Below are 24,442 nucleotides of genomic sequence, written 5' to 3'. Positions count from 1 at the left end.
GCCTGAACTTCCAAGCCAGGTCCTTCCTGGACCAGAAACGTGAAGCAGTTGGATGTGTTTGGGTACTAGAATACTTTGGGCAATATATTTGGGGTTCACCTGTTACATTAAGGCATAATCATAAACCCTTGATGAAAATCCTTACTGCAAAAGGATTGTACAATGCTTCTCTCCTTTTAGCTCAAATGTCTATAAAATGTTTGAACTATAACTACAAAGTACAGTATGTACTGGGGGTAAAGATCAGAGTTGCAAACTTTTTAAGCAGGATGCCAATATCTTTTTGAAAAAAGTGAGAGTAAGAATTAGTCAAGGATGGCCTGAGAGAAGTGTTCTTGAAAAACATCTGGGAAGTTAGGAATGAGGATTCTGAAGTAGAAGGCAAAGTTATGAGGAATGGTAAGGTGGTTCCTCCAAAAGGGATCAAAAGATAATTTGGATATTTGTCACAAGGGTCATTTAGGTATTGCTAAGACCAAAGGAAGGATGAAATTGTTGTAAATGTCGCCTGGAATGGTTTTAACAGTAGAAAGGCAGGTTAGGAAATGTGTTAGTAGTAATCATTCAGACAAATCACAGATAACCCTAAGGCCACTATTGTATCCCCTAAGTAGTTCCAACATGCCATTGGAGAGAATTGACCCTGATATTACTGGACCTACTCTAGACAAAAGAGATTTTGAAATATCTCATTGTGGTTTTTGACCATTGGCTAGAAAATGCTTGTGTTTCCAAGACAGATGCTGCTGCAGGTGTGAAATATCTTGATGGCATATTTCTGAAAGAGGTTTTACCGAAAATTGTCGTTGGTGATAATTATTATCCTCAATTTGTTCAATTTTTTTTAAACTGGAATGGCATTTTGCATAAAACCACATCTGTTTATCACCCTGCCGAAAATGGCGCTATGGAGGGCTTTAACAGGGTTATTAAAGGCATTTTCGAGAGACCATTTGGAATGGATGACAAAATCCAAAAAAGGGAATTAGTCCCTTGCTGATGTCAAGGTCAAGGAGAGACTATTGTTAGCACAGGATCTATTGCAAAACAAATTATGATACCTTACATAAAAGTAAGCCAGTCCATAATGTCAAAGTAAAAAAAGGTATCACAGTGAAAAAAAGAACGTACATTTTCTGAATCTGTACATGTCCGGAATATATTTTGTAATTCCATTCTGTTAAGCAATAGAAGAGTTTTGCCTATGAATCTCCTTTCAATTTAAAAGGGAAAGATTGTCAAGGAAAATGGATGTAAGGAAGTGAGAAGTAGGAATATTATGAGCTGGTTATTAGAGAAAGGAAATTGGGAAGAGAGTGCACAATCGGGTGCAGGAATTTTGACAAATCCAGAAGACAATGAAAGTGTACAAGATGGGAGAAGTGGAATGTGTATGCTGCGCAAGGATAATATGTCTTCTGAAGGTGACGTAGGGAGGATCAAAAGGAATGTAAGGAAACCAAAAAGATTTGAAGATTTTGTGTCAGTGAAGTGCGTTTGTGAGCGCATGTGAGGTTGTTACCGCGTATATCCTTAATCATATCTCAATTGATGTCATTTTGTATTTCGATTCAGTGTAAATGTAGAGTGGGTTTATTTATCAAGATTGTTTAATTTTTTTAGTTTTAAATTTGTTTCATTTATTACTTTTAATTTAGAATGATAACTTTGTTCTTCAAAAAAGAGAGAGATTTGTTGTGATTGCATTCCAAGTAAAACAATATGAACTTCAATACTTGGGAATTCTTATAGCGACGTAAGACTAGAATGTGGTGGAGAGTAGGATCGGAAAGAGATGGGAACTGGTTGGATGTATTGGCTCTCCATACATGTAATGTACCAGGATAATTTTCTATGAAATACATTAATCTTGGAACTCCTCTGAGAGTGTTATCTTTACAGGCTACATAACATTGCTGCAAATAATACAGCATATCTTTCTAATCACTGGAAGAAATGTTTTAAGTTATTTGGTGGGGACAGCCTATGTGTCTGAATTTTAGAAATCCTATTCAGGGGTCTCTAAAGACGGATATAAATAGTGACTACTTGGATACATAGCATTTTGCATGTGTAATCATTTTTCTTGCAAACTAATACATCTGCTATCCTCTAAATGAAGTTGTCATTATGAGGAATTAAAAAATGTTGTGACAAGCAGAAGTTTCTCATTTGCTCTTATATTTCTCCTAATAAAAGGAAAATTAAGAGACTCTAATGGCAGCCTTCTCCCAATGCCAGAGGAGAAGGATTAACAAACTAAATGCAGGAATCTTCACAAAGGACACCCGAAGGAACTAAACTTGGAGAAGAAAAGAAATCATATGATAAAAAAAAACACGAAGCAAAAACAATGCAAAAATCAGATTTTTTTTTCATTAAACAAATTCTAACAGATCAAAGGGAAGGAAGCTAAACAGAGAGCAAGGCAGAAAAAGAACAAGGGAGAAAGAAGGGAATGTCAAAATACCGTGTGGAGCAGCCGGTAAGAGAGGCAGATGGTGCAGAAACCCATCACCGTGCATCCACCCGAAAAGTGGGGCAGCATTGTTGTCTCTTTCGGACTGGAAGTGGGAGATGCATACTCTTCTTGGGTCAGGGATGACCATAGCTGGGATCACCACATTTCAAACTCTGCTATGTGCTTCTGCAGGTTCTTGACCTTAAATCATTCAACAGCTTTTTGTTGCTCCTGGTTCTCAGTTTATTGAGGCATTGGCAATGCAGACTTCAGTCAGCTGGACTTGCTCTAGTATCTTAGTCAAGACCTCTGCTCTCCTCTTGCTAGGAAATTCACCCTTGGAAGAAGACCACAATATAGCCTTAACCCTAATAAACATGTCTCAGGGCTGGTACGTACAATCTCATCCAAGTCCAGATGAAGCACAAGTAACGGCTGGATCAGTAAAGCATGAATTCTGCTTCAAGGGTATTGAGCAAGCCTTCTTGAAACACTAATCTAATCAAGGTGAAGTTTTAACAACTTTATTCACCTTTGTCTTAAGCTGCTATTGATGACAGAGGTTCACTTGACAATGTAGATCACCTCAGACATCCTCCGCTAAATTTCTGAACGCGGTCATGTGCTGCTGGCTTCCAGAGAACTGCTGAAGGACATGGGATGACATTTCCTGCCTTGATTCAATTACATCTTTTTAAATCTGTCAAATTCCGAGGACAAGAATGATGTTTGGCGTATTAGCTTGATGTGGTGTTGAGCCGCTGTCTGTGACCTGACTTAGTTCTGAGCCAAGAACATATAAATCTCAATATGTGGAGTGATTTCAAAACCTTTCTATGGAGTTGGAGAGTTCAAGTGTAAGCCTTAACCTGTCAAAGCTGTCATCTGGGCTAATCGAAAATTTGAATGACACTTCAACGAATCAGTGGCTGAAATGGGCTGTCTTGTAGGCTGTTCATAAAATGTAACTTATATCATTTACACGGAAAGGTATATACAGCCTATGAACATAAATGGCAGGTAACCCCTACATAAACTTCCATACTGTTGACCTATCCCAGTCTATTAGTGGCATGCTACATCATCGGGCTCTAATAGAATGCGTGAGGTTCTTCAACAAAAACAAGAAAGGTTCTCTAGGTGTTATTTGAGTTCATAGGTTGTACATAGATTTTTTGTGTGGTTGACATTGGTCAGACAGACTGTATCCTTAAAAAATTCTCTCTCTCCTTTCCAATCACTGACACTATTTCAGTGGAATGCACTCGATGTTTATAAAATGTGACTGACAACAATCTTCAAAGTAATGGCTAAAGGGGGCAGATTCATTACATCATTCGATGTATGCTGTCTTTCAAGGTAAACAAAAATATGAGGAACACCAATACAAAGCTGTGGCTGAAGGTGGCTGTCTTGTGTGCTTACCATAAATTTAAGTAGCACTGTTAATAAAAAGCAATGATTGATTGGGGGATGACCGAAAGACAAGGAAAAGTCCACGTTTCGCATTAAGGTATATTTACCGAACTATTGGCCAATTAAATGTTGAGCTGCGTAATGAAGTTAATCAAAAAAGTCTCCATTTCTATTCATGAGTTCTGACCACAGCTAAATCTGGCTCTTGCCAGATTTTTTAAAACCCTTTTGCATTGGCATTTAAGCATTATCACATATACATACAGTAACCGATGAACAAGGGGGTGGGGGGAGGGAACGGGAACTAGTCAGCCATTCAATGTGGATTTTAAGTCAGCAGGTCTACACAACTGCAAGAGAATGTACGCGAGATATTCATGACATATAATTGAATACGCAAAGCATGTTATAGAGCGACATCTTAAGTACATTGACAATCTTTACACAAATCGAGGGCGACCTAATTATGAATGTGGAGGCAGTCTGAGGTCTGCATGTAATGTGTGCGTGGGCCTATTGACGTGAGGCTGAGTGATCTGAATTGCGAGTGTGTATCCACGTCACAAATGGGCCCCAAATATCTTTGAGTCTAGACGCGACTGGCATCAGGTCCCAGAACGTAGACAGTTGTTCTTATAAATAGATAATGTCATGTATCCAATTGTCAAATGAGGGAGTGTACTGTTCCCCCCCCCCCCCCAGTGTATGGCAACTCTGCGTTTACTTAATAGGAGCAGCATGGCAAGGAGAAGACGAGTTGCTAACGGGGCATTGTTAGTATATCCCAGCAGGCCTATCAGGGGAGTAAGTTCAGTTATCTCCAGCATTTCTCGAATTGCATTACATTTTTTCCCCCAAAAGTACGCTATATGGGGGCATCCCCACACCAATGTAGGAATGAGATTTGTGTGGTGTGGCATCCCCAGCAGTTGGCATCTGATCTGAGACCCTTCTGGCAGAGCTGCAGGTGGAGTCTGGTAGAATCGGTGGAGGAATTTAAAGTGAATAAGTCTTAGTTTGTATTTGGGGGACAGGAGTTTGAATTGGCTACTGCAAAAGCACCATTGCTAGTCTGTTATGGGCAAGTGTAGCTCTGAGCACCATCCCTCATGTGCCTTCAATCTAGCCACGGGGTGGTGCGTTGCATAGTGTTCTAGAAGTGTGTGATAAGTCTGCATGGTGATGGGTCGGTCAGCATATGTTCAAGGGCCGGAAGGGTTCAGAAATGTGCTGTGTATCTGGCGGCACGCTGCACGGATCTGGTAGTATAATAGCAGGGCTGAGAAAGTTGGCAAAGCATCCCCTACGATGGGGGCCAGGAAGGTGTTCCCATGGTATAAGTCCGGCAAAGTATTGAGGCCAAGATGCCGCGCATTTGACGTATTGCGGTTGTCTACTAATGGAGGTACATGTTGGTTATTGGCCAGAGGAATTGACGGGGCATATAGTATCATGTTGCCAGCTCAATTTTGCAAGTCTAGCCATGCCCAACGCAATGTCCCAACTGTGTTGATTTCGTTACTGGGGCCCTTGTATGTATGGTATACTGCAACCTGCATGGGAGTGGGATCGGCTTTTTCTTTCCACCGCTATGTGAGGTTGTAATGGGGTTGGATATAGCAAGTGATGGGGGAACTGATCCTGTGCACAGTAGGCACATAGAGGAATGTCTGGCGCGCCCATTCCACCCTGCTGGAGGGTGAGAAGCTCCCAGGAGATTTGGACTTGTTCGTCAGCCCACGAGAGAGAAACCATGAGTGAGCACAGTTTTCTGAACAAAGCTTGGTTGAGCGGAAGGGTAAGATTGACAAAAATATATAATAGTTTAGGGAGGAAGATCATTTTTGCCGCCGCTATCCTGCCAGCTAATGATAGTGGCAGTTTAGACCAGGTAGCCACCTTCCCCTTGAGCCAAACCACTGTGCGACCATAGTTCATATTCCAAAGTTCTTGTATGTCGCGGCTTAATTAAATCCCCAGGTATTTAACTGAGCCTTGGGCCCACGCTAAGAACCACACACACACACCCACACCCACAAAGGGGTGTGTGTGTGGTCGGTTAGGGGAAATAGTGTTGATCTGGATGCCTGCTAAAAACCTCAAATTTGTTGATTTCACGTAGTACTTGTTTAAGGTCTCCCTTGGGTCATGTATGTACAGTGTGTTGTCATTGGCATATAATGAGAGAATCGGCCCTCTGGAAGTGAACCCCAGTCCTCTGGCCCCGTGATGTTGTCTAAGAACGTGCCGCCAGTGGTTCCATCGCTATAGCGAAGAGGAGGGGTGAAAGAGGGCATCCCTTACGTGTGCCTTGGGTGATGGGGTCGAAAACAAGCCATTTACTCGTAGTCGGCCGTGGGTTCAGAGTACAGGAGTCTGATTTGTTGTATATATAGTGGGCTAAATCCCAGTCTGGTCAGAATAGTGACGAGGTATGGCCATTCAAAGAATCAAATGCTTTTGTGGCATCTAAGAGGGATGCTAGACCTGGTACTTGGGGGTGTCCGGTTGTGTAAAACAGCAAATAGTGCGCAGATTGTGTGCTGTTGATCGTCTGGGTATGAAGCCCGGTTGATCAGGTCTAGCAATGAGGGGAAGAATTGGCTTTAGCTTGTTCATGAGTAGTTTTGCGTACATTTTGTTGTCTATATTTAGGAGCGATAGTGGATATTATGAATCCCGGAGGTTCGGTGGTAGCCGTGTTTTACCAGTGTTAGTAGTGCCGCTTCTCGCATAGTGGGGGGGAGGATTGCCATCTTTATTGATTCCTGATAGACAGCTAGAAGATGTGGCACTAAAATTGGTGCATAGGGTGTCAGGCCATCTAACCCGGGAGTCTTGTCGCTCCGTAGGCTGTTCATGACCTGGAGAATATCTTCCATTGTGAAGTGTTCCTCAAGGTATGCCCAATGTTCCCTGCCAATTGTGCCTGTTCACTAGTTCTCTAATATTGTAGTTCAGTGTCTTGGATAGAGGATTCCAGCCCCATAAGAGACTGTCTAATAGCATTCAGTACTCTGGCTTGTCTAGCAATGCCTGTCCCTCGGATTACCACCTTAAATGCTTCCTAGGGCATGGAGGGGAAGGATACATACTGATTCCTCATTAAATGTGAAGTACTCCACTGTGTCCCTACGAATGTCTTCCCTGAAGGCCACGTCTAATAAACCATGAGGTGGGAGTCGCCAGCTAAATTTCTGATGATGTGCTGTTGGGATCCTCAGTCTGAGTGAACTGGGGGACAGCGTTCTCGGCAGGTGTCTGTCAGTCGTCCATGTCCTGCTAGGACAAAGCATTATACTGAGTCGAAATACAGGTGCCCTCCCTCACTCCCGATGCCATTGTCTCCAGGTATCTTCTAATTCATTTTCTCGTATCATTGAATTTAGGATCGATCCCGCCTCGGGATGAAGCTTGCTTGCAAAGCCCAGTATGTCTACGGCCTCATCCAGTATTTCATCAAAATCATCCCCCATATATAATGGTGTCACAGCCTAGTGGTGCAATCTTAGCCCAAATGGTGCTAAGAAACTCCGGCTTGTTTGTGTTTGGGCTATAAATCACTATCATAGTGATCCTGGTAGTCCCCAATGCGCCTCCCAGAACTACAAATCTGCCATCAGGATCCATCGGAGTGGGATGTGGTCCAGCCGAGCCCCCGGCGTATTAATATTGCTAAGCTTCTGGCATAGTTAGAGTATGCTTATAAATAAATGTCCCTTCAGCGTTTGTGGTGTAATTTAGTAGAAGATCTACTGCTAAGGTGCGTCTCTTGGGGGGAAGTAGACGTCAATGTTGTGTCTAAGTAAATATGACTGAATGAGATGTGCTTTTCTGTGGTCGTTTAGTCTTCGGATGTTTGAAGTAAGCAAAGTGTACGTTGTCATTTAGATGGGTGGTGTGTGATATGTGTAAATGTGAGCGGCCTGGCCATCTTGGTTGTCTGTTGTCCCCTGATGTATGTCGCAGTTGTAGTATTGTTGGGTTATGAATTGTCTGTGTGGTGAGACTTGTGAAGCTTCCATATATCTATATATCCAAGCGGGTTGTCCGAGCTCGATGTTCCCTTTCTGCCCTGCTCAGGAAAACTGAACCCACTTTCCCATCCTGCCCCACACCAATCCCCCCATTAGGTTGTGTACTGGAACCCACCCTCCCACTTGCAACCATTGCAAAACCCCAACATAGAAAGAAAGGAAGGGTAGCTCTCCCGGGGGCTTGAGAGCATCGGTGAGCTTCCTGCCTGGTGGCGGGGTGGCCGAGTTGTCAGAAATAGCGAAGGAGTAAAGACTATCATAAGTCTTACAATTAAAACAGATGGTGGCAGAGTTATGTCTATATACGGGATCAGTTCCCTGTTGGGCTGCTGTAGAGTCGTGCCGCTTCCGCAGACATTCAGTTTGTCTCAGATCTCAGCCCTACAATGTTCCTTTATTGAAAAGTCAGTCATCATCGTGGAGCCCAACATCTGTGAGGGCAACGTTTCGAGGAGTTAGGGGTGCGTTTCTGACTGCCAATGCGCGTAGCAAATTTAAGGGCTGATTTGACATCCGTGAAGTAATGTGAGTGGCCGGGTACATCCTGACTTTGTCAGAAGCAGTCGCTCCCTTCAGCCCCTGCTCTCCTGTGCCTTCTCCACCTGGACACCATAGCGCTGCTCTGCTTTGCTGACCTTCATAGCGCTTTACTGGGTATCGTAGCGCTGCTTAGATCTGCTGAGTTTTATAGCGCTTGACTGGATATCGTAGCGCTGCTGTGATCTGATTTTAAAGCGCTTGACTGTATATCTCTATGTTAAGGGCCTGACCGTTCTAAGCCATATTGCGCCCCATTCCCTAAGCGCCGCTTTGCCCACAGCATCATTAAATAACTTATCTCCCCCAACCGGATTGCGGTTTCGTTTCTGCCGCCATTGTGATAGTGGTTGTTGTTGTGCCCGGAGCCCGCCCTCTCCACCACGCACCCGCCCCTCCCAGCTGCTCCTCCCTCCCACTAAGTGGCAAGGCTCTCCTAGCTGACCGAGGCGCTGTGACCATCCTGACTTTGTCAGAAGCAGTCGCTCCCTTCAGCCCCTGCTCTCCTGTGCCTTCTCCACCTGGACACCATAGCGCTGCTCTGCTTTGCTGACCTTCATAGCGCTTTACTGGGTATCGTAGCGCTGCTTAGATCTGCTGAGTTTTATAGCGCTTGACTGGATATCGTAGCGCTGCTGTGATCTGATTTTAAAGCGCTTGACTGTGTATCTCTATGTTAAGGGCCTGACCGTTCTAAGCCATATTGCGCCCCATTCCCTAAGCGCCGCTTTGCCCACAGCATCATTAAATAACTTATCTCCCCCAACCGGATTGCGGTTTCGTTTCTGCCGCCATTGTGATAGTGGTTGTTGTTGTGCCCGGAGCCCGCCCTCTCCACCACGCACCCGCCCCTCCCAGCTGCTCCTCCCTCGCCCCTCCCCCTCCACTTTCAGCATATGTCAGTTGCATTCTCGCGCAGCGTTCACGCGCAGCGGTCGCATCCCAGTCGCGTCGAAGGTGCGCCAAAGGTAAGCCCGTCTGCGCCCGTCCGCGCCTGGACCGCGCCCAGCGCCCGTCCCCCTGCTCTATGCCGCTCCCAACCCCCCAGAATAACTTATGATGCCGCTACTCTCCTCGCCCTCAACGCCGGACGCTCCCCACTTTGCTGCGAAGCTACCCCAGGACGTACCCACGGCCCATTCTCCTGCCTCTCCTGCAAGTTCAACTGCTTCAGGACCCTCACCAAACACACTTCCTCCACACACAGCTCCGAACCCAACGACTTGAAATGCATCCTACTGAACACCCGCTCGGTCCACAGACATGCAACCGAACTCTGGGACCTAATCGACACTGCGTCACCTGACATCGCCTTCCTTACTGAAACATGGATGAATGCATCTTCTGCCCCCGACATCGCCATAGCCATACCGGACACTTAAAAGATCATTCGAAAAGACCGCACCGATCAAACTGGAGGAGGCATTGCCATCGTCCATAGAAAAACCATCAAAATTACAACCAGCTCTGACGACAATCTTGCAACCGCCGAACACCTCCACTTTCAGATCCACACCGACCCCAGGACCACCCTTAGAGGAACCCTCATTTACAGGCCCCCAGGCACCCGATCTCAATTCAGCGACGACATCACTGACTTCGTCAGCCCGCACGCCCTCGCCTCTGAGAACTACATTCTTCTAGGAGACCTCAACTACCACCTTGACAACATTCTCGACAACAACACCACCACCCTTCTGGACAACCTGTCCAATCTCGGACTCAAACAACTTGTTGACACCCCCACTCACGCAGCCGGACACAAGCTCGACCCTATCTTCACCTCCAGCAAGCACATCTCCTTCGATCACACTACAGCTCTCCACTGGACGGATCACAGCTGTGTTCACTTCAGCTACAAAACAACCCTGACCCACTACCGTCCACAACCCATTCCCCGAAGAAAATGGAACAAAATCACCACCGACCAACTCCTCACATCACTCAGCCAAAACACTCCCACCCTAGCAACGGACCCAGACCAAGCGGCCACCAACCTCAGGCAATGGATTACCCACAGTGCGGACGAACTAGCACCCCTGAAAAAACACCAGTTGAAATCATCCAGCAAAAAGGCTCCCTGGTTCAATGATGACCTTAAAAAATCCAAGAAGACATGCCGTACCCTGGAGAAGAATTGGAGAAAAGAACCAACCTCAGACAACATGGCCTCCCTCAAGACAGCCACCCGCAAACACCACCAACTGATTCGATCCGCCAAGAAATCAGCATTTAAGGACCGTCTCGACAACAATTCTCATAACAGCAAGGAACTCTTCAATATCGTCAAAGAACTCACCAACCCTCCCGCAGCATCCAACGACATCACTAACTCCCAAGACCTCTGCGATGCGCTATCCTCCTTCTTCTACAACAAAATTGCAGACATCCACAACAGCTTCAAGAATACTCCCAATGACCAACTCACCCCACCCCCTTCAGATCCCACCCCTCCAACTAACTACCTCAACTCCTGGAACCCAATCACCATTGAAGACACCGTTCGCCTCATGAACTCAATCCACTCTGGCTCACCTTCTGACCCCTGTCCCCACTACATCTTCAACAAAGCTGACTCCATCATCGCTCCCCAACTCCGCGATGTCATCAACTGCTCCTTCAACTCCGCCACCTTTCCAGAAATATGGAAACACGCCGAACTCAGCGCCCTTCTGAAAAAACCAACAGCAGACCCCTCAGAACTGAAAAACTACCGACCCATTTCCCTCCTCCCTTTCCCGGCCAAAGTCATCGAGAAAGCCGTCAATAGCCAACTCGCAGCCTTCCTTGAATCCAACAACTCCCTGGATCCCTCACAGAACGGCTTTCGAGCCAAACACAGCACCGAAACCGCCCTCATTGCGGCGACCGACGACATCCGAGCACTCCTGGCCAACGGTGAAACAGTGGCCCTCATTCTACTCGACCTCTCCGCCGCCTTCGACACTGTCTGTCACAACACCCTCATACAACGCCTCAACAACATCGGCATACAAGGAAAAGCCTTGGACTGGATCATCTCGTTCCTAGCCGGGAGAACCCAGAGAGTCCGACTCCCCCCTTTCTACTCAGAGCCCACCGAAGTCATCTGCGGCGTACCTCAAGGCTCCTCACTCAGTCCCACCCTCTTCAACGTCTACATGAGTCCCCTCACCTCCATCGCACGTCAACACAACCTCAACATCATCTCCTACGCCGACGACACCCAGTTAATCCTTTCCCTCACCAAAGACCCCAACACCGCCAAAAACAACCTTCACGAAGGTATGAAAGAAGTAGCAGAATGGATGAAACAGAGCCGCTTAAAACTCAACTCAGACAAAACGGAGGTGCTCATCCTAGGATCCTCCCCCTCAGCTTGGGACGACTCCTGGTGGCCTTCCGCTTTGGGATCAGCGCCCACACCCACAGACCATGCACGTAACCTTGGCTTCATTCTAGACTCCTCTCTCTCAATGTCCAGACAAGTCAACGCCATATCGTCCTCCTGCTTCAACGTCCTTCGCATTCTCAAAAAGATCTTCCGCTGGATCCCCCTCGAAACAAGAAAGACTGTCACCCATGCACTGGTCACGAGTCGACTGGACTATGGCAACACACTCTACGCCGGAATTACAACAAAATTGCAGAAAAAGCTCCAGCGCATCCAAAACGCATCAGCGAGACTCATATTAGACATCCCGCGCCAAGAGCACATCACCGGTCACTTAAAAAACCTCCACTGGCTTCCCGTCAACAAAAGAATTACTTTCCGCCTTCTTACCCACGCACACAAGGCCCTTTATAATCTAGGACCCGAATGCCTCAACACCCGACTGTCCTTCTACTATCCCACCCGCCAACTAAGATCATCCAATCAAGCCCTCGCCGCAGTCCCGCGCATCCGAAAAACCACCATGGGTGGCAGATCCTTCTCCTTCCTGGCTGCCAAGACCTGGAACTCACTCCCCACCCACCTCCACCTCACTCAGAATCACATCTCCTTCAGAAAAGAACTGAAAACATGGCTATTCGATAAACAGTGAACCCCTCCCCCTAGCGCCTTGAGACCCTCTGGGTGAGTAGTGCGCTTTATAAATGCCTGAACTTGAACTTGAACTTGTACAGAAGGAAATACGGTACTCCAGATTGTTGTAGGATACACTTGACGGGAGCAAAGTCGCGCCAGGCTGCCACACTGAGGATGGGAAATCCGGGTAGAATGAATTGTTGTTACCTTGGTGGTTTATGTTGCCGCTTTCCCTGGCCAGGCATTAGATTGTGTCTTGGTCGTGATAATTAAGCAGTGACACCAGGATTGGTCTAGGTGTGCTGCCCACAGGGAGTCTGGGGCCCAGGGACCGGTGGGCACGTTCTACAAAAACCATAGTTGAGAGATCTGGTCCGAACAGCTCTCGTAAAAGCGACTCCACAAATGTTTCAATTTTGGGTATTGCTGTGGTTTCTGGAATGCCCATAATGCGGAGGTTGTTCCTTCTGGAGCGAGCTTCCAAATCTTTGTTTTTCGCTTTAATTACGTTCAAGACTTTTTCCATTTGCAGCAGGTGCTCCTTGGATTCAAACTGATAGCCATGAGCATCTGAAGCTCAGTATCAAGTTGGTCCAGCCATGTTTTGTGGGTATATACCTGTTGTTTCACCTAGTCTAGCCGTGAGGTAAGTATGTCAAGTTTAGAGTCAATTGTTTTGAGGCCGGTTTTGAACTCTAGTAGTATGGTGTGAGTTCGTAGTTTTTCTGTCAAGGTCTTCCCTGGGACCAGATTCAGTGTCCGATTCAGCCCCATCATCTGTTAGCCGTGTCAGCCTTTTATCTCGAAGGCGAGTTTGGTCTGTTTTGCGTCATTTTTCCCCATGTTTGCTATGCTATATTTCATTGGCTTTGTGGGAGGTCAGCAGCTGGAGGGGGGTATATCTTGGCCAGTAGTTGCGGCTGTACCTTGCAGGCTAATCCACCAAGCGAGCCTCGTCGACCAGATCTGACGTTATATGGTTGATGAGAACTGGCAGCTTGTTCTCAATGGTTTCCAGTGGCCTGTGATCTTTGGGCCATATGTACAGTACCTGCTGTTCAGGTGGCACAGTTACACTGTTGTCTCAGCAGTGCAGAGCATATGGGCTGACTCGTGCTCTCGCGTAGTAGGGCCTCGCGCTCCGTCGCTCACTCTCATCTCCTTATTGCTGTGGAGGATCTGCGCCAGGGCCGCCTCAGTAACGGCCATGTAAAATGGCTGCTTCACATTGCGCCCAGCTGCAGGCCTCCTCCTGCAGGGGCGACGAGATTTAAGCTAGCAGCACTGGCAGTGTCCCAAGCAACGGTAGTCGGAAGCCCCCGGGTTGGGCCAGCTCGCAGCCGGGTGTGGGTGATTTATAAGTGGCGCCATGGGGGAAGCTCTCACCACCTCTGGCTTCTCTCCCCCTAGCGTTTGTCTCGGTCCCGTGAGAGGTGGTCTCTCCCCGCAGCACAGCAGGCGTACTTGTTCCTTCTTCAGGGCTCCGTTGGATCCCGCGCACCGGCCCATGGCGCTTCCAGGCTAGCTGCATTTGGCATCACCTGTGCCGGCAGGCCCTTGTTACGCAGCAGGTCCGACCAGCGGGGCCCATCAGGCTTTCTGCCTTCAGACTTCCCCTGGAGCCCTCGGTTCAGTATTATCACAACCGGCGCAGCTTGCGGTCATGTGTTTGTTGACATCCGCTGTAGTTACTTAGAGCACTCCTTCAAACCTCGGATTAATGCCGGATAGTGTCTCACCCGGCAGCGCCCTCTTAGCGAGCGGCCATCTTGCTGCTTGGCGATACCACGCCCCCCTCTCCCCCCTGTCTCTTGCCAGATTTAAAAACATGTAAATGTCTAATGTGCCCATGTAATGTACCAATAACTTTTTTAATCTCTATTTTAAGGATGGTTCAACTGTCACAAATAGAAAAAATACATTGTTTGCAGAGTACTGGCATAACATTTGAATCACCATCTTAACTGTATGAAAGACCTACCTAACATTTTTTAATTCGCCTACAGTGAATTATAATTAGTGCTATAGCCTTACCTGATACACCATTCCATTTTAATAGTTCTTCCTTAGTCCTTTACGGCCACATGCATCATCGTAGGATTTTGCAATTCCTAAATTGCGAAAATTAAGGAATCGCAATTTAGGAATTGCAAAATCCTATGCATCAAGAAATCTTTAAACTTTTTAGGATTTCTTAATTTTCGGTATTTGCGATTCCTTAATTGCGAATCGCAATTAAGGAATGGCATTACATTGATTCCTATGGGCCTAGAGGCCCATAGGAATCAATGCCTTTTTGCATTTTTTTAAAGTGCGAATCGCAATTTGTTGATGCATTTCAAGGGTGCTGAGGGGGGTCCAAAGGACCCCCCCCCCCTGCACCCTTGAAATGTTTTTTTAAGTGCAAGTTTCACACACACATGTCCAGAGGACATGTGTGTGTGTAACATGACTCTTTCAAAAATGCTTTTTTGAGCATTTTTGAAAGATTTCGCAAATTAACACGAGGGTCAACCTCGTGTTAATTTGCACCTCCTATTTCCAAATTCGCATTTTAAAAAAAATTCATGCATTGCATTTAAGGAATCGCACAAATGCGATTCCTTAAATGCAATCGCATTTTTGGGAAATGCAAAAAATTGCGGTTCTTTAAACATTGTTTCATGCATACCAAAAAGTGAATTTGGAATCGCAAACGGCCGATTTTTCCGATTCGCACCGTTTGCGACTCCAAATTCACTTGATGCATGTGGCCGATACTTCCTTATACTTTCTATGTATTGTATAATGACCGTTTCGGAAAAGCCTGGAGAACCTTTGCATGCTTAGTAGGCCCTCACCCTTCATGTCATGTTGCTTAGCTTGAAGGAAGTAAATTCATTAGCTACAATTACCTTGGACCTCCTTCATGTCTTAGTTGAGAATGTTTTATTTCAAGTTGATCATCTATGTAATATGGTCTCATTATATAGGAATGTTTTGCTGTTCCGCGACATTAACTGCTCTTAGGATTAATAATTGTTCACTGCTTCACTGGGCGAAGGTAAAATCTTTTCTTGAGGAGCACACAATTTGTGCCATTCTACAATATAATGTTTTTGTTTGTTTAGTCCATGTTCCAGAGAAAAGCTTCCAAGTATGTTTTGAAATGGAAATTTATAAAGGTTTAAAAGTTAAATGCACATTTCTTTCAGGTTTATATCACAACCAAGACTGCTGCTGACGAATTAAGTACCCAGTACACTTTGGATAGCAGTGGCCACATCACTTCTCAGAAGCCATCTCATCTTGGACAGGGTGCGTGTCTTGTTGCTTCATAATTTGTCACCTTCTTGTGCCTAGAGAAACCTGTTGCCGAGCCTAGAAATTAATTCTCTTTCAACATATAAGTAGAAAGAAAATCAGAATTTCAGGATTCTATTAGATATGTGCACATTGCTATTCATTTCCACTGAATACCTGAACAAATATGATTGCAATAACGATTCTTTACAGAAAGAGAAGTCTCAGACGTATGCAATCAGAAATAATCTGTGAATTCTCTTAACGTGTATATGAAAAAAGCTCAAATAGCCAATGTTATTAAATTGCAAAGTATCAGTGTAAATGATCAAAAATTGGTAAAAAAATGAACTAAATATTTGGCAGGAGCGCAAAAGAAAATGCTTAATGCTACAATCATGCATCATTGCAGAACACTATGGTGGCCCTTTTGAGAATTGACACAAATAGATCATTTATTTTTTATTCCTAAATGGGATCAGCGTGTTTTTTAAGCTTGCATTGTGTTCAGTAAATGTAGATTTTAGTACGGGTTGCATTGCAGTCATTCCCTGCAGGTACATAGTGCAAAAAACTGGTCTGTCTTTGTTATGAATGGAATTGAGACTTGCCAATAGAAAACAGCCCTGAAAATAAAAAACAATTCATGATCATTAGGAAGTATAAATATAAGCCGAGTTCAGATCAAATGCCTCTACTATTTATGAGGGCTTCATTCGCCAATCACAAATGTATGAGGGCTTCATCCACCAATCACAACAAGAAAGAAATTGATCTTGTATCTCAACCTGTCTAATTCAATGGATTGAACACTGCATTATTAGATTCATGTTCTATGTTTTTGAGGAAGGAGATCCTCACATAGACAGAAAAGAAGCCTTAACGTTCCCATAAGTACTCCTACCCCTCACGGTCTCTAGGCCTGTCTAAGCATCAGAACGTCCAAGGAGCCATTTGCTTATGTTAATCCGTTAGCTGCTGTAATAAAATGTTGGTATGTATACCATTGAATTACTTAGATGGATACCTGAATGATATACAAGACAAGCTACTTGTTTTGGGCTCCGATGAATGCAAATTTTTTTTTTTCCAAAAAGTTTTATTCAAATCACGAGGCTGTTTGACTCCTCCTTTTGATAGTACTGCGAATGGTCATCGACTCCATTGCCAGATAGTTTTTTTCCGCCGACCGGTTCGAATGCAATCTCTTGCGCCCCAGTTTAAAACTCTTTCGGGCTCCCTTCAGTTCGCTAGTAGATCTTCACTCTATGGTATTTTCTCGGTCATGTAGTTAAATTTGCATTCCGAGCGATTACCCTTTCTGTGTCGCGGGTCTTTGACTCACCTCCTCAGTCTATGTACCACACCCAGCTGGGCCTCTTTCACTTAGTTGATTTTATAGGACAATGACCAGCTAATGAAAAGTGTCAATCTAAATATCCCCATACTGACCAACACTCCGTTTGTAATCTATGCCTCTCGGCTGATCATGGAGAAGAAAGCTATGAGGCTTGCAAGTCATTTCGGTCTAAGATCGAAGTGCCTGACGCCAAGACATGCAGCGTAAACAAGTGGAAGATGTACCGGACATTTTCAGTCTACCGCAGGAGGAGGAAGCATCAGCAGCAAAAGAGGAATCATTATCTATACAAGATTCAGATTCTGATTCAGACTTTGAACAAGACTCAGCCACCCTTCAACCGGTACAGAAGCATCGGACAGTGAGTACTCTTACTGCTGATCTAAAGCCCAAAATGTCGGCTTTGTCCGAAAAGACTGCTTACTGTCTGCCACTGCATACATCCAGTGCACATTAACCACTCCTTCCCTGCGCAGCACTCTTCGTCCAACTGATGTAGGCTGAGGGTGAGTTAAGGACACATGAGTGGAACTTTAAATGGTAGGCCTCACTCCAGAGACACAGGGTATGAAGGACCTGCTCACTCCCACTGATCAGTACTACCGCGCTCGTGCTGCTTAACTCTTGGTGAAGGCAATAGCCTTACACCACTATGAGGGCGGCGCTTTGGGCGCCCCTCCTGGTGATATAAGAACGCAATCCTTGAGACAGCCCTGTGTCATGGCGCATATGCAGAATCCGTGTTGGCCTATGACAGCAGCAATAGAGGTCTAACAATAGTACATTTGGGCACTCCGGGCAGGGGTACACGTGTATTAGCATGCAGAGGTCTTTTCCAACCCAACAGTTCCATTACTGTAACTAGAAAATAAAGAGATGTACCCAAAGTATTTTGTTTGTCCCAAAAAGCGCATTTCAATATCGTACTTTATTAGACCTGCAATTCGACAACAAATAAAGCGCGCTGGGATAGCGCTGTGTAATTTTTTAACTCTTCCTCGTTTTTGCATTTGGGTTTTGTTCTGTTTACTTACCCCTGCTTTTAAAATTCGCTGTCTTCAGCTTTGCCCCGCTCCCCTCACTGCATATAAAAAGGGCACCTCTGTGCCTCCAAAGCACCAGGTCCGGGTCTTCATTTCGGCAGCCATCTTTGTTTGGGCTTGGGATTCGGCGGCGGCCGCCATCTTTGAGCGGACTCGCGCGCCAAGGGCTTGCAGGTGAGCCTATTTAAAGTCGCTCCCCTACGCGCAGCGGTACGCGCAGGTGGACGCCCTCGCTTAGCCTGAGTCGTGCCGGAGTCCTGCCCGTCTGCGCCCGTCTGCGTCCCGGAGGCGGCGGGGCGGCGGAGGACTTTGGTCAGGTGAGGGTAAGGATGATCCACTATTCCTCGGCGACTCTTCACGCTATGCGCACTTCATCTAGCTTGTGTCGCTCTGTATTCCCTGGTCGTCACAGGGGGAAACGTTTCTGCCCGGCTTGTGGCTGGTCGCCCACGGGGGCACAGTGTAGTGTCCTTAGGACACCCGAGGCTCATGCGAAACATCGCTGTTTGCTGCTTAACACTAGATCGGTAGCAAGGCATGCCCTGCATATCCACGATCTTCTTGTCAGGGAGAATCCGTTATGCCTGCTCCTGACCGAAACCTGGTTGGGAGAGGCGTCGAACCCAGATATTTTTACTGCGATCCCTTCAACCTATAATATTTTCCGCCAAGACAGAGCTAAGGGTAGGGGGGGAGGAGTCGCTGTGGTGGTGAGGAAAAACATTTCCTGCTCAGTTCTTCCTGTGAACTCCATCGAGGGCTCTGAATCCCTGAGCTTCATGCTTAGACTGTCTCCTGGTCAAGCGCTTAAGGGATTGCTGGTTTATAGGCCTCCCGGCCCGGTGGGCTCTTTTTGGGATGACCTACAGACAGCCATCTCGGAGCTGGCTCTCTCTGCGCAGCATTGTCTGCTTGCAGGCGATTTTAATTTTCATCTTGATGTGTCGGAGGATCCGGATGGGATTAAACTCCTAGATATTACATCTACGCTTGGCCTAGCACCATTTGTGCTAGGGCCTACTCACGAGAAAGGGCATACCCTCGACCAGGTGTTCTCCTCTGTTCCTATTGTTGACATCGCTGCACGGCCGGTGCTCTGGTCGGATCATTGGCTGATTGAGTTTTCCGTGTTGGAGAACGGGCGATCTGGTATCTGCGCCCCCGCGGTGCCCAGAGCTGCCTCGAGAGCGTTACACAGAGTGACGCCTGCTATGTTGGAGCAGGCGCTCACGGAACATCCGTGCTCTCTCTCGGGCGACCCGGAAAGAGACACCGAGGCCCTGCAGCGATGGTTGACTGAGAGGTTAGATACTCTCGCCCCAAAGGTAACCCCCAGGTCCACCGCGATACGACAATCTGCGCCATGGTTCACCGAGGCGCTGCGCGTGGCTCGCAGCCAGTGTAAGGTTGCTGAGCGGGCCTGGCGCCTTCAATATGATGGGGAGGCCAAACTCGCCTACAGGTCTGTGGTGAAGGACTATCACCGGGCTATTTTTGGCGCCAAGCGGGATTACCTTGCCAGGAGGATTGAGGCGTCGGTGTACTCCTGCAAGGAGATCTTCACGATAGTGAAGGAGTTCACGTCCCCGACCTCTTACTCACCCCCGCCTGTGTCACCTGAGGCGTGGGCGTGTGATCTGGCCACTTTCTTCACCAACAAGATTAAGGCAATTCAGGCCTCCTTCTCGGAGAGCTCAATGGAGGATGGCTGCGGCCATGGGGCAGGACCCGGAACATTGCCCATGTCCTCGGCAGTACTGGCTGACTTTCCACCTGTCTCCAGTGACATGTCTCGGGCGCTGCTGGCCAGCCTTAAATCTGGCTCACCACTGGACCCCTGCCCCGCCAAGTTCTTGGCGGGGTTGGCTGCAGTGTTGGATCCTTTGGTCAACCCGAACCTCAATGCCTCCTTGCGGGAGGGGATTGTTCCACGCTCCTGGAAAAGGGCGATGGTGATCCCCCTCCTGAAAAAGCCTGGTCTTGATGCCGAGGTGTTGGCCAATTACAGGCCAATTTCACTTCTCCCGGCTCTGGCTAAGATCACGGAGAAACATGTCCATGGCGTCTTGTCGAGCTTTCTTGAATCCAACAATTTGCTCCATCCATCCCAATCCGGTTTCCGTCCGAATTTCAGTACGGAAACAGCGTTGGTGGAGGTCTCGGAGATCATCAGGGAGACCTTGGATGTGGGTGGCAAGGCCATGTTAGTCATGTTGGACCTGTCGGCGGCCTTCGACACCGTCCCCCATGAGGCGCTTCTCGCCAGGCTTTATGACATCGGCCTAAGGGGGACGGTGCTCAGATGGTTTACATCTTTTCTGGAAGGCCGCCGCCAGACGGTCTGGGTGTCCCAGAGCTCCGCCGAGATGCCGCCTTTGGGAGTTGGGGTTCCACAGGGATCTGTGTTGAGCCCGACATTATTCAACATCTTTATGTCCCCCCTGGCGGCTGCGGTGGAGGCTTACGGAGCCCAGATCGTGTCCTACGCCGACGACACGCAACTCCTCTTCACATGTGGCAAAGATCAGCCATTTGAGGGGGAGAGAATTCGGGACTGTCTGGATATGGTCTTCGGCTGGTTCCAGCGTAATACCCTGAAGGCCAACTCCAGCAAGTCGGAGGTTTTATTCTTCGGCTGTGCCATCGATCCCGAATGGCGGCAGTGGTGGCCGGCCGCTATGTGCCCTCCGGTGCAGTCCTCCCAAGTTGCCAAGAACCTCGGTGTTAGGCTTGACAACAAGCTCTCTTTAAGAGCGCATGTTCTCGGCCTGGCCGGCGCCTGCTTCGGTATTCTGAAAATGCTCCGCAAGTTTCTCCCTTTACTATCTGCGGAGCACAGACGGATTACAGTGCAGGCGCTAATCGGGTCGAGGCTCGATTATGCCAATGCTCTCTTTCTAGGTTTACCGGACTATCTGGTCCAGCGCCTGCAGGTGGCACAGAACTCTGCAGCCCGTGCGATCTTTGGTTTGCATACACGAACACGGGCTTCTGGGCTGCTGCAGTCGTTGCATTGGCTGCCGATCCGTAAACGGATTATGTTTAAAGCCCTGACGCTGGTGCACAAAGCTCTGTTTGGCTCAGGTGCGGGATATCTACAGAAGAGACTGGTGTTTTATCGTCCCGCCCGCTCTCTTCGCTCTGAATCCCTCTTTACTGTTGTGGTCCCACGGGTGAGGAAGGCTCGTATGGGGGGGCGTTCTTTTAGCCTCAAGGCCTCCCAGTTGTGGAACTCGCTCCCACTGGTACTTCGCAGCACTCCCAATTTGCTTCAATTTAGAAGGAACCTGAAAACTTGGCTTTTTAATCTTTCTGTTTAGGTGGATTTTCTTTTTCCTGCTTTTGGGATCTGTTCTCTGTGTTATGTTTTACACTGTAGCTGTTGTGGAAAGCGCCGGGACACTCTTTTAGAGTAGCCGTGCGCTATATAAACGCATTTTAACATAACATAACATAACATAAATTCTCAAATGAAAGTTGGGAATGATGGGCCTACACAAAATAGTCCCACAAAAAAAGAAATTATTGGCCTTGTTCCATTGGTATATAGAACACTTATTTTCAAATTCAAATTGCAAAACAACACAGAACATACTTCGAATTATGGTAGGTGATGCTCACTCTCCATACGCTGTCCTTTAAATTCAGACAAATATCTGCCACAAGAACATTCTCAAAACGGATGTCCGTTGTTGCAGCCCATCTGAGAAAGAACAGCATTTTTTGTTTACCCATATCTGAACAACTAGCTTGTAAAAGCAAAAACTCAACATAACGCAGCTTACAGCCTACAGTAAAGCTGCTGACAAGTATAGGCCTAAGTTTAAATCTACAAAAGTCAATCACTATGCCGGTACTGTCTTACGTATGTAGAAGCAAAGATGGTTTCAAAAACAAAAAATCGTTTATCCTTAGTAGAAGAGTGTCTCATCTATCAAACATAAATGCTTGGTTTCAACAACTGATGCCATCCCCAAAGCCTATCAGATTGCCTTATGCTTAGGATTCAAGACCTCTTGCATGTGCATAGATCAATGGCCTCAGAAGAGAGACAATATGTAAGTTTGATTATATTTAACGATCCAGGCAATAATGTCACTAACATGGTGGTGTAAGAATAAAAATCCTGAAAGGAGTACTGTTCTAAAAGAAAACCCCAAAACAGATATTACCAGATGCCAAATTGACAGGGAGGTTAGCCTACTTCGATGACCTGACAATTAAAGGACTCTGGTTAGACAAATAAAAGACTTACCCAATTCACTTAGAAACAGTTAATCTCACCCTCCCTATAATCAGGGAACATCATAATTCAAACTAACACCACCACCACCATGCTTTATATACAAAAAATTAAGGTGGAACGAGGTTGAAACCCAAATTGTGTGTCTTTGGGCCTTAGCAAGAGGGATCACTTTGACAGCAAAACACATCCCAGAAAACCAAAACCAAGAAGCGGCGTTTCTCAGTCAAGATCACATAGGAAAATCACAAATGGGTCCTGAACAACATCGCAAGAAATCTTTCAAGAATGGAGACTAATAACAATAGAATTATTTGCCGGGTCAAGAAACAAATAATGCGGAGGCCGCATCCAGGGCACCAGACCAGAACAGGACTTAATAGCCCCTTTGATCATATGGTCAACACCATTTGTCTATGCTTTTTCTTCAGTCCTGCGGTAATTGTGAAACTACGTAATTCCAAGATCAAGATGCTCTTAATAGCCCCAGATTAAGCTGAGACAGTGGTGGTATCAGGACCTTCTGGATCTTTCACTTGAACAAAACAAGAGACTTTCTTGCAGGCCAGATAGCTCAGCAGGCTTCAGGGTCAGATCCAGCACTGAGTCTGCAGTCATTGAATTTCGCTGTATGGCTCCTGAAGCCAGTATGGACATCTAAATCTTCATCAAGAATGCATGACCATAATTAAAGAAGTAAAACGTCCATATACAAGGTCTTGTTATGCACTAAAATGAGATTCTGCATTTGGTGCTGCAGTGAGGGTTTTAATCCGATTTCGGTCCAGGAAGAAGTCCACCCTCCTTACTTGGTGTATCTAGCCAAATGCAAGTTATGAATCACTTCTATAGAGCCCATCTGGCTGCTATGATGGGGTATAGAAAATCATTGCAACAAGTTTCTTTTTTGTAAGGTTTCTGTCACTAATAACTTCCAAGACGAAGTTAAAGGCGACCACCTGTAACAAAATAAATGACACTGTGCACCTTAACATCTTACTTTCAAAATTGATGACCTCTCTATTTGAGCCAATTCATAGAGCAGCATTGCAGCATCTTTCCTGGAAAACTGCCTTTTAAATTGCTGTTAATTCAGCTAGAAGTGTGAGCGAGTTACAGGCATTATCAGCAGTAGAGCCAATAATTGTTTTTCATTCCAATAGAGTTGCTTTAAGAACCCTCCCTTCGCTCTTACCCCAAGTGATGTCTCATTTCAACATCAGTGAGGCCATTTCCTAGCCAACTTTTTTCCCTAACCAGGCTACACCAGCAGAAAGGACATTTCACCCGCTGGATATTAGAAGTGTCCAACTATTTTATTTGCACAAAGCCAAAGAGATTAGAAAAAGGAAACAATTATATGTTAATTATTGTCATGTTGGCCTGGGATTTGACAATTCTGAACATCTCATTGGAAGTGGTTTGTATTTTATTATGTTACCAACTTGCAAACCAGCCATTGCCAGGAAAACCCGTAGCACACGCCACAAGAGGTAAAGCTGGTACTACAGCGTGGATTATAAATGTCCATATTGCAGATGTGTGTAAAGCTGTAACATGGAAATCTCTCCAGATTTTAATTTGACACTATTGTCTAGAAGCTGATACCCAAGAAGAGGTTGAAGTTGAGCAGGAAACATTTTGGAACTTTTTAAAATAAGAATCCCTATGTGATTTATTCCTTTTACCCAGAATAGACACATTTGTTTGTGTGTGTATACATATATATACCTGTGTATGTGGGGTGTTCGTAGCATGTGTGGCTGCCATCTAGTGTTGGTTTGCAACTTTTTTTTTCTTCTGAAGACGTTCAAGTCAGACACCTGCTGTACGTCCTCCCTTGGTTAAGAATGCATCAGCACAACGGCTTCGGCTCATATTGTTTACTTCTGCCATCTGGCTTGGACATTTGGGATGCCTGTTGTGTTGGTCTTTTATCCCTTTCCCTGCCATGCGCGTGCCTTCCCAGCGCGATGATTGGTCAGACCTCAGCTGGAATGTTGACAGCTGAGCTGTGTTTGACAGTTAGTCATTAACGGGCTGTGCTGCATGCC

General features: G+C 46.3%; 1 protein-coding gene across 7 annotated transcripts in view; it reads left to right on the top strand.

The window, feature by feature from the left end:
• Positions 1–24,442, top strand: part of PMS1 (PMS1 homolog 1, mismatch repair system component) — an 851,578-nt gene that overhangs the window by 94,863 nt on the left and 732,273 nt on the right. For all 7 annotated transcript variants that reach the window (XR_013608658.1, XM_078680380.1, XM_078680384.1 and 4 more), the window contains one exon: positions 15,655–15,757. Coding sequence is in view for 6 of the 7 variants with exons in the window: in XM_078680380.1 (XP_078536506.1) it covers positions 15,655–15,757 (103 nt within the window). In the remaining variant the exon portion in view is untranslated. The remainder of the gene's footprint in view (positions 1–15,654; positions 15,758–24,442) is intronic.

This window comes from Lissotriton helveticus, chromosome 3_1 (genome assembly GCF_964261635.1).
Source record: "Lissotriton helveticus chromosome 3_1, aLisHel1.1, whole genome shotgun sequence".
In the NCBI taxonomy this organism is placed as follows: Eukaryota; Metazoa; Chordata; class Amphibia; order Caudata; family Salamandridae; genus Lissotriton; species Lissotriton helveticus.
Note: the sequence above shows the minus strand (reverse complement) of the source record. Positions and strands in the feature narration are given on the sequence as shown.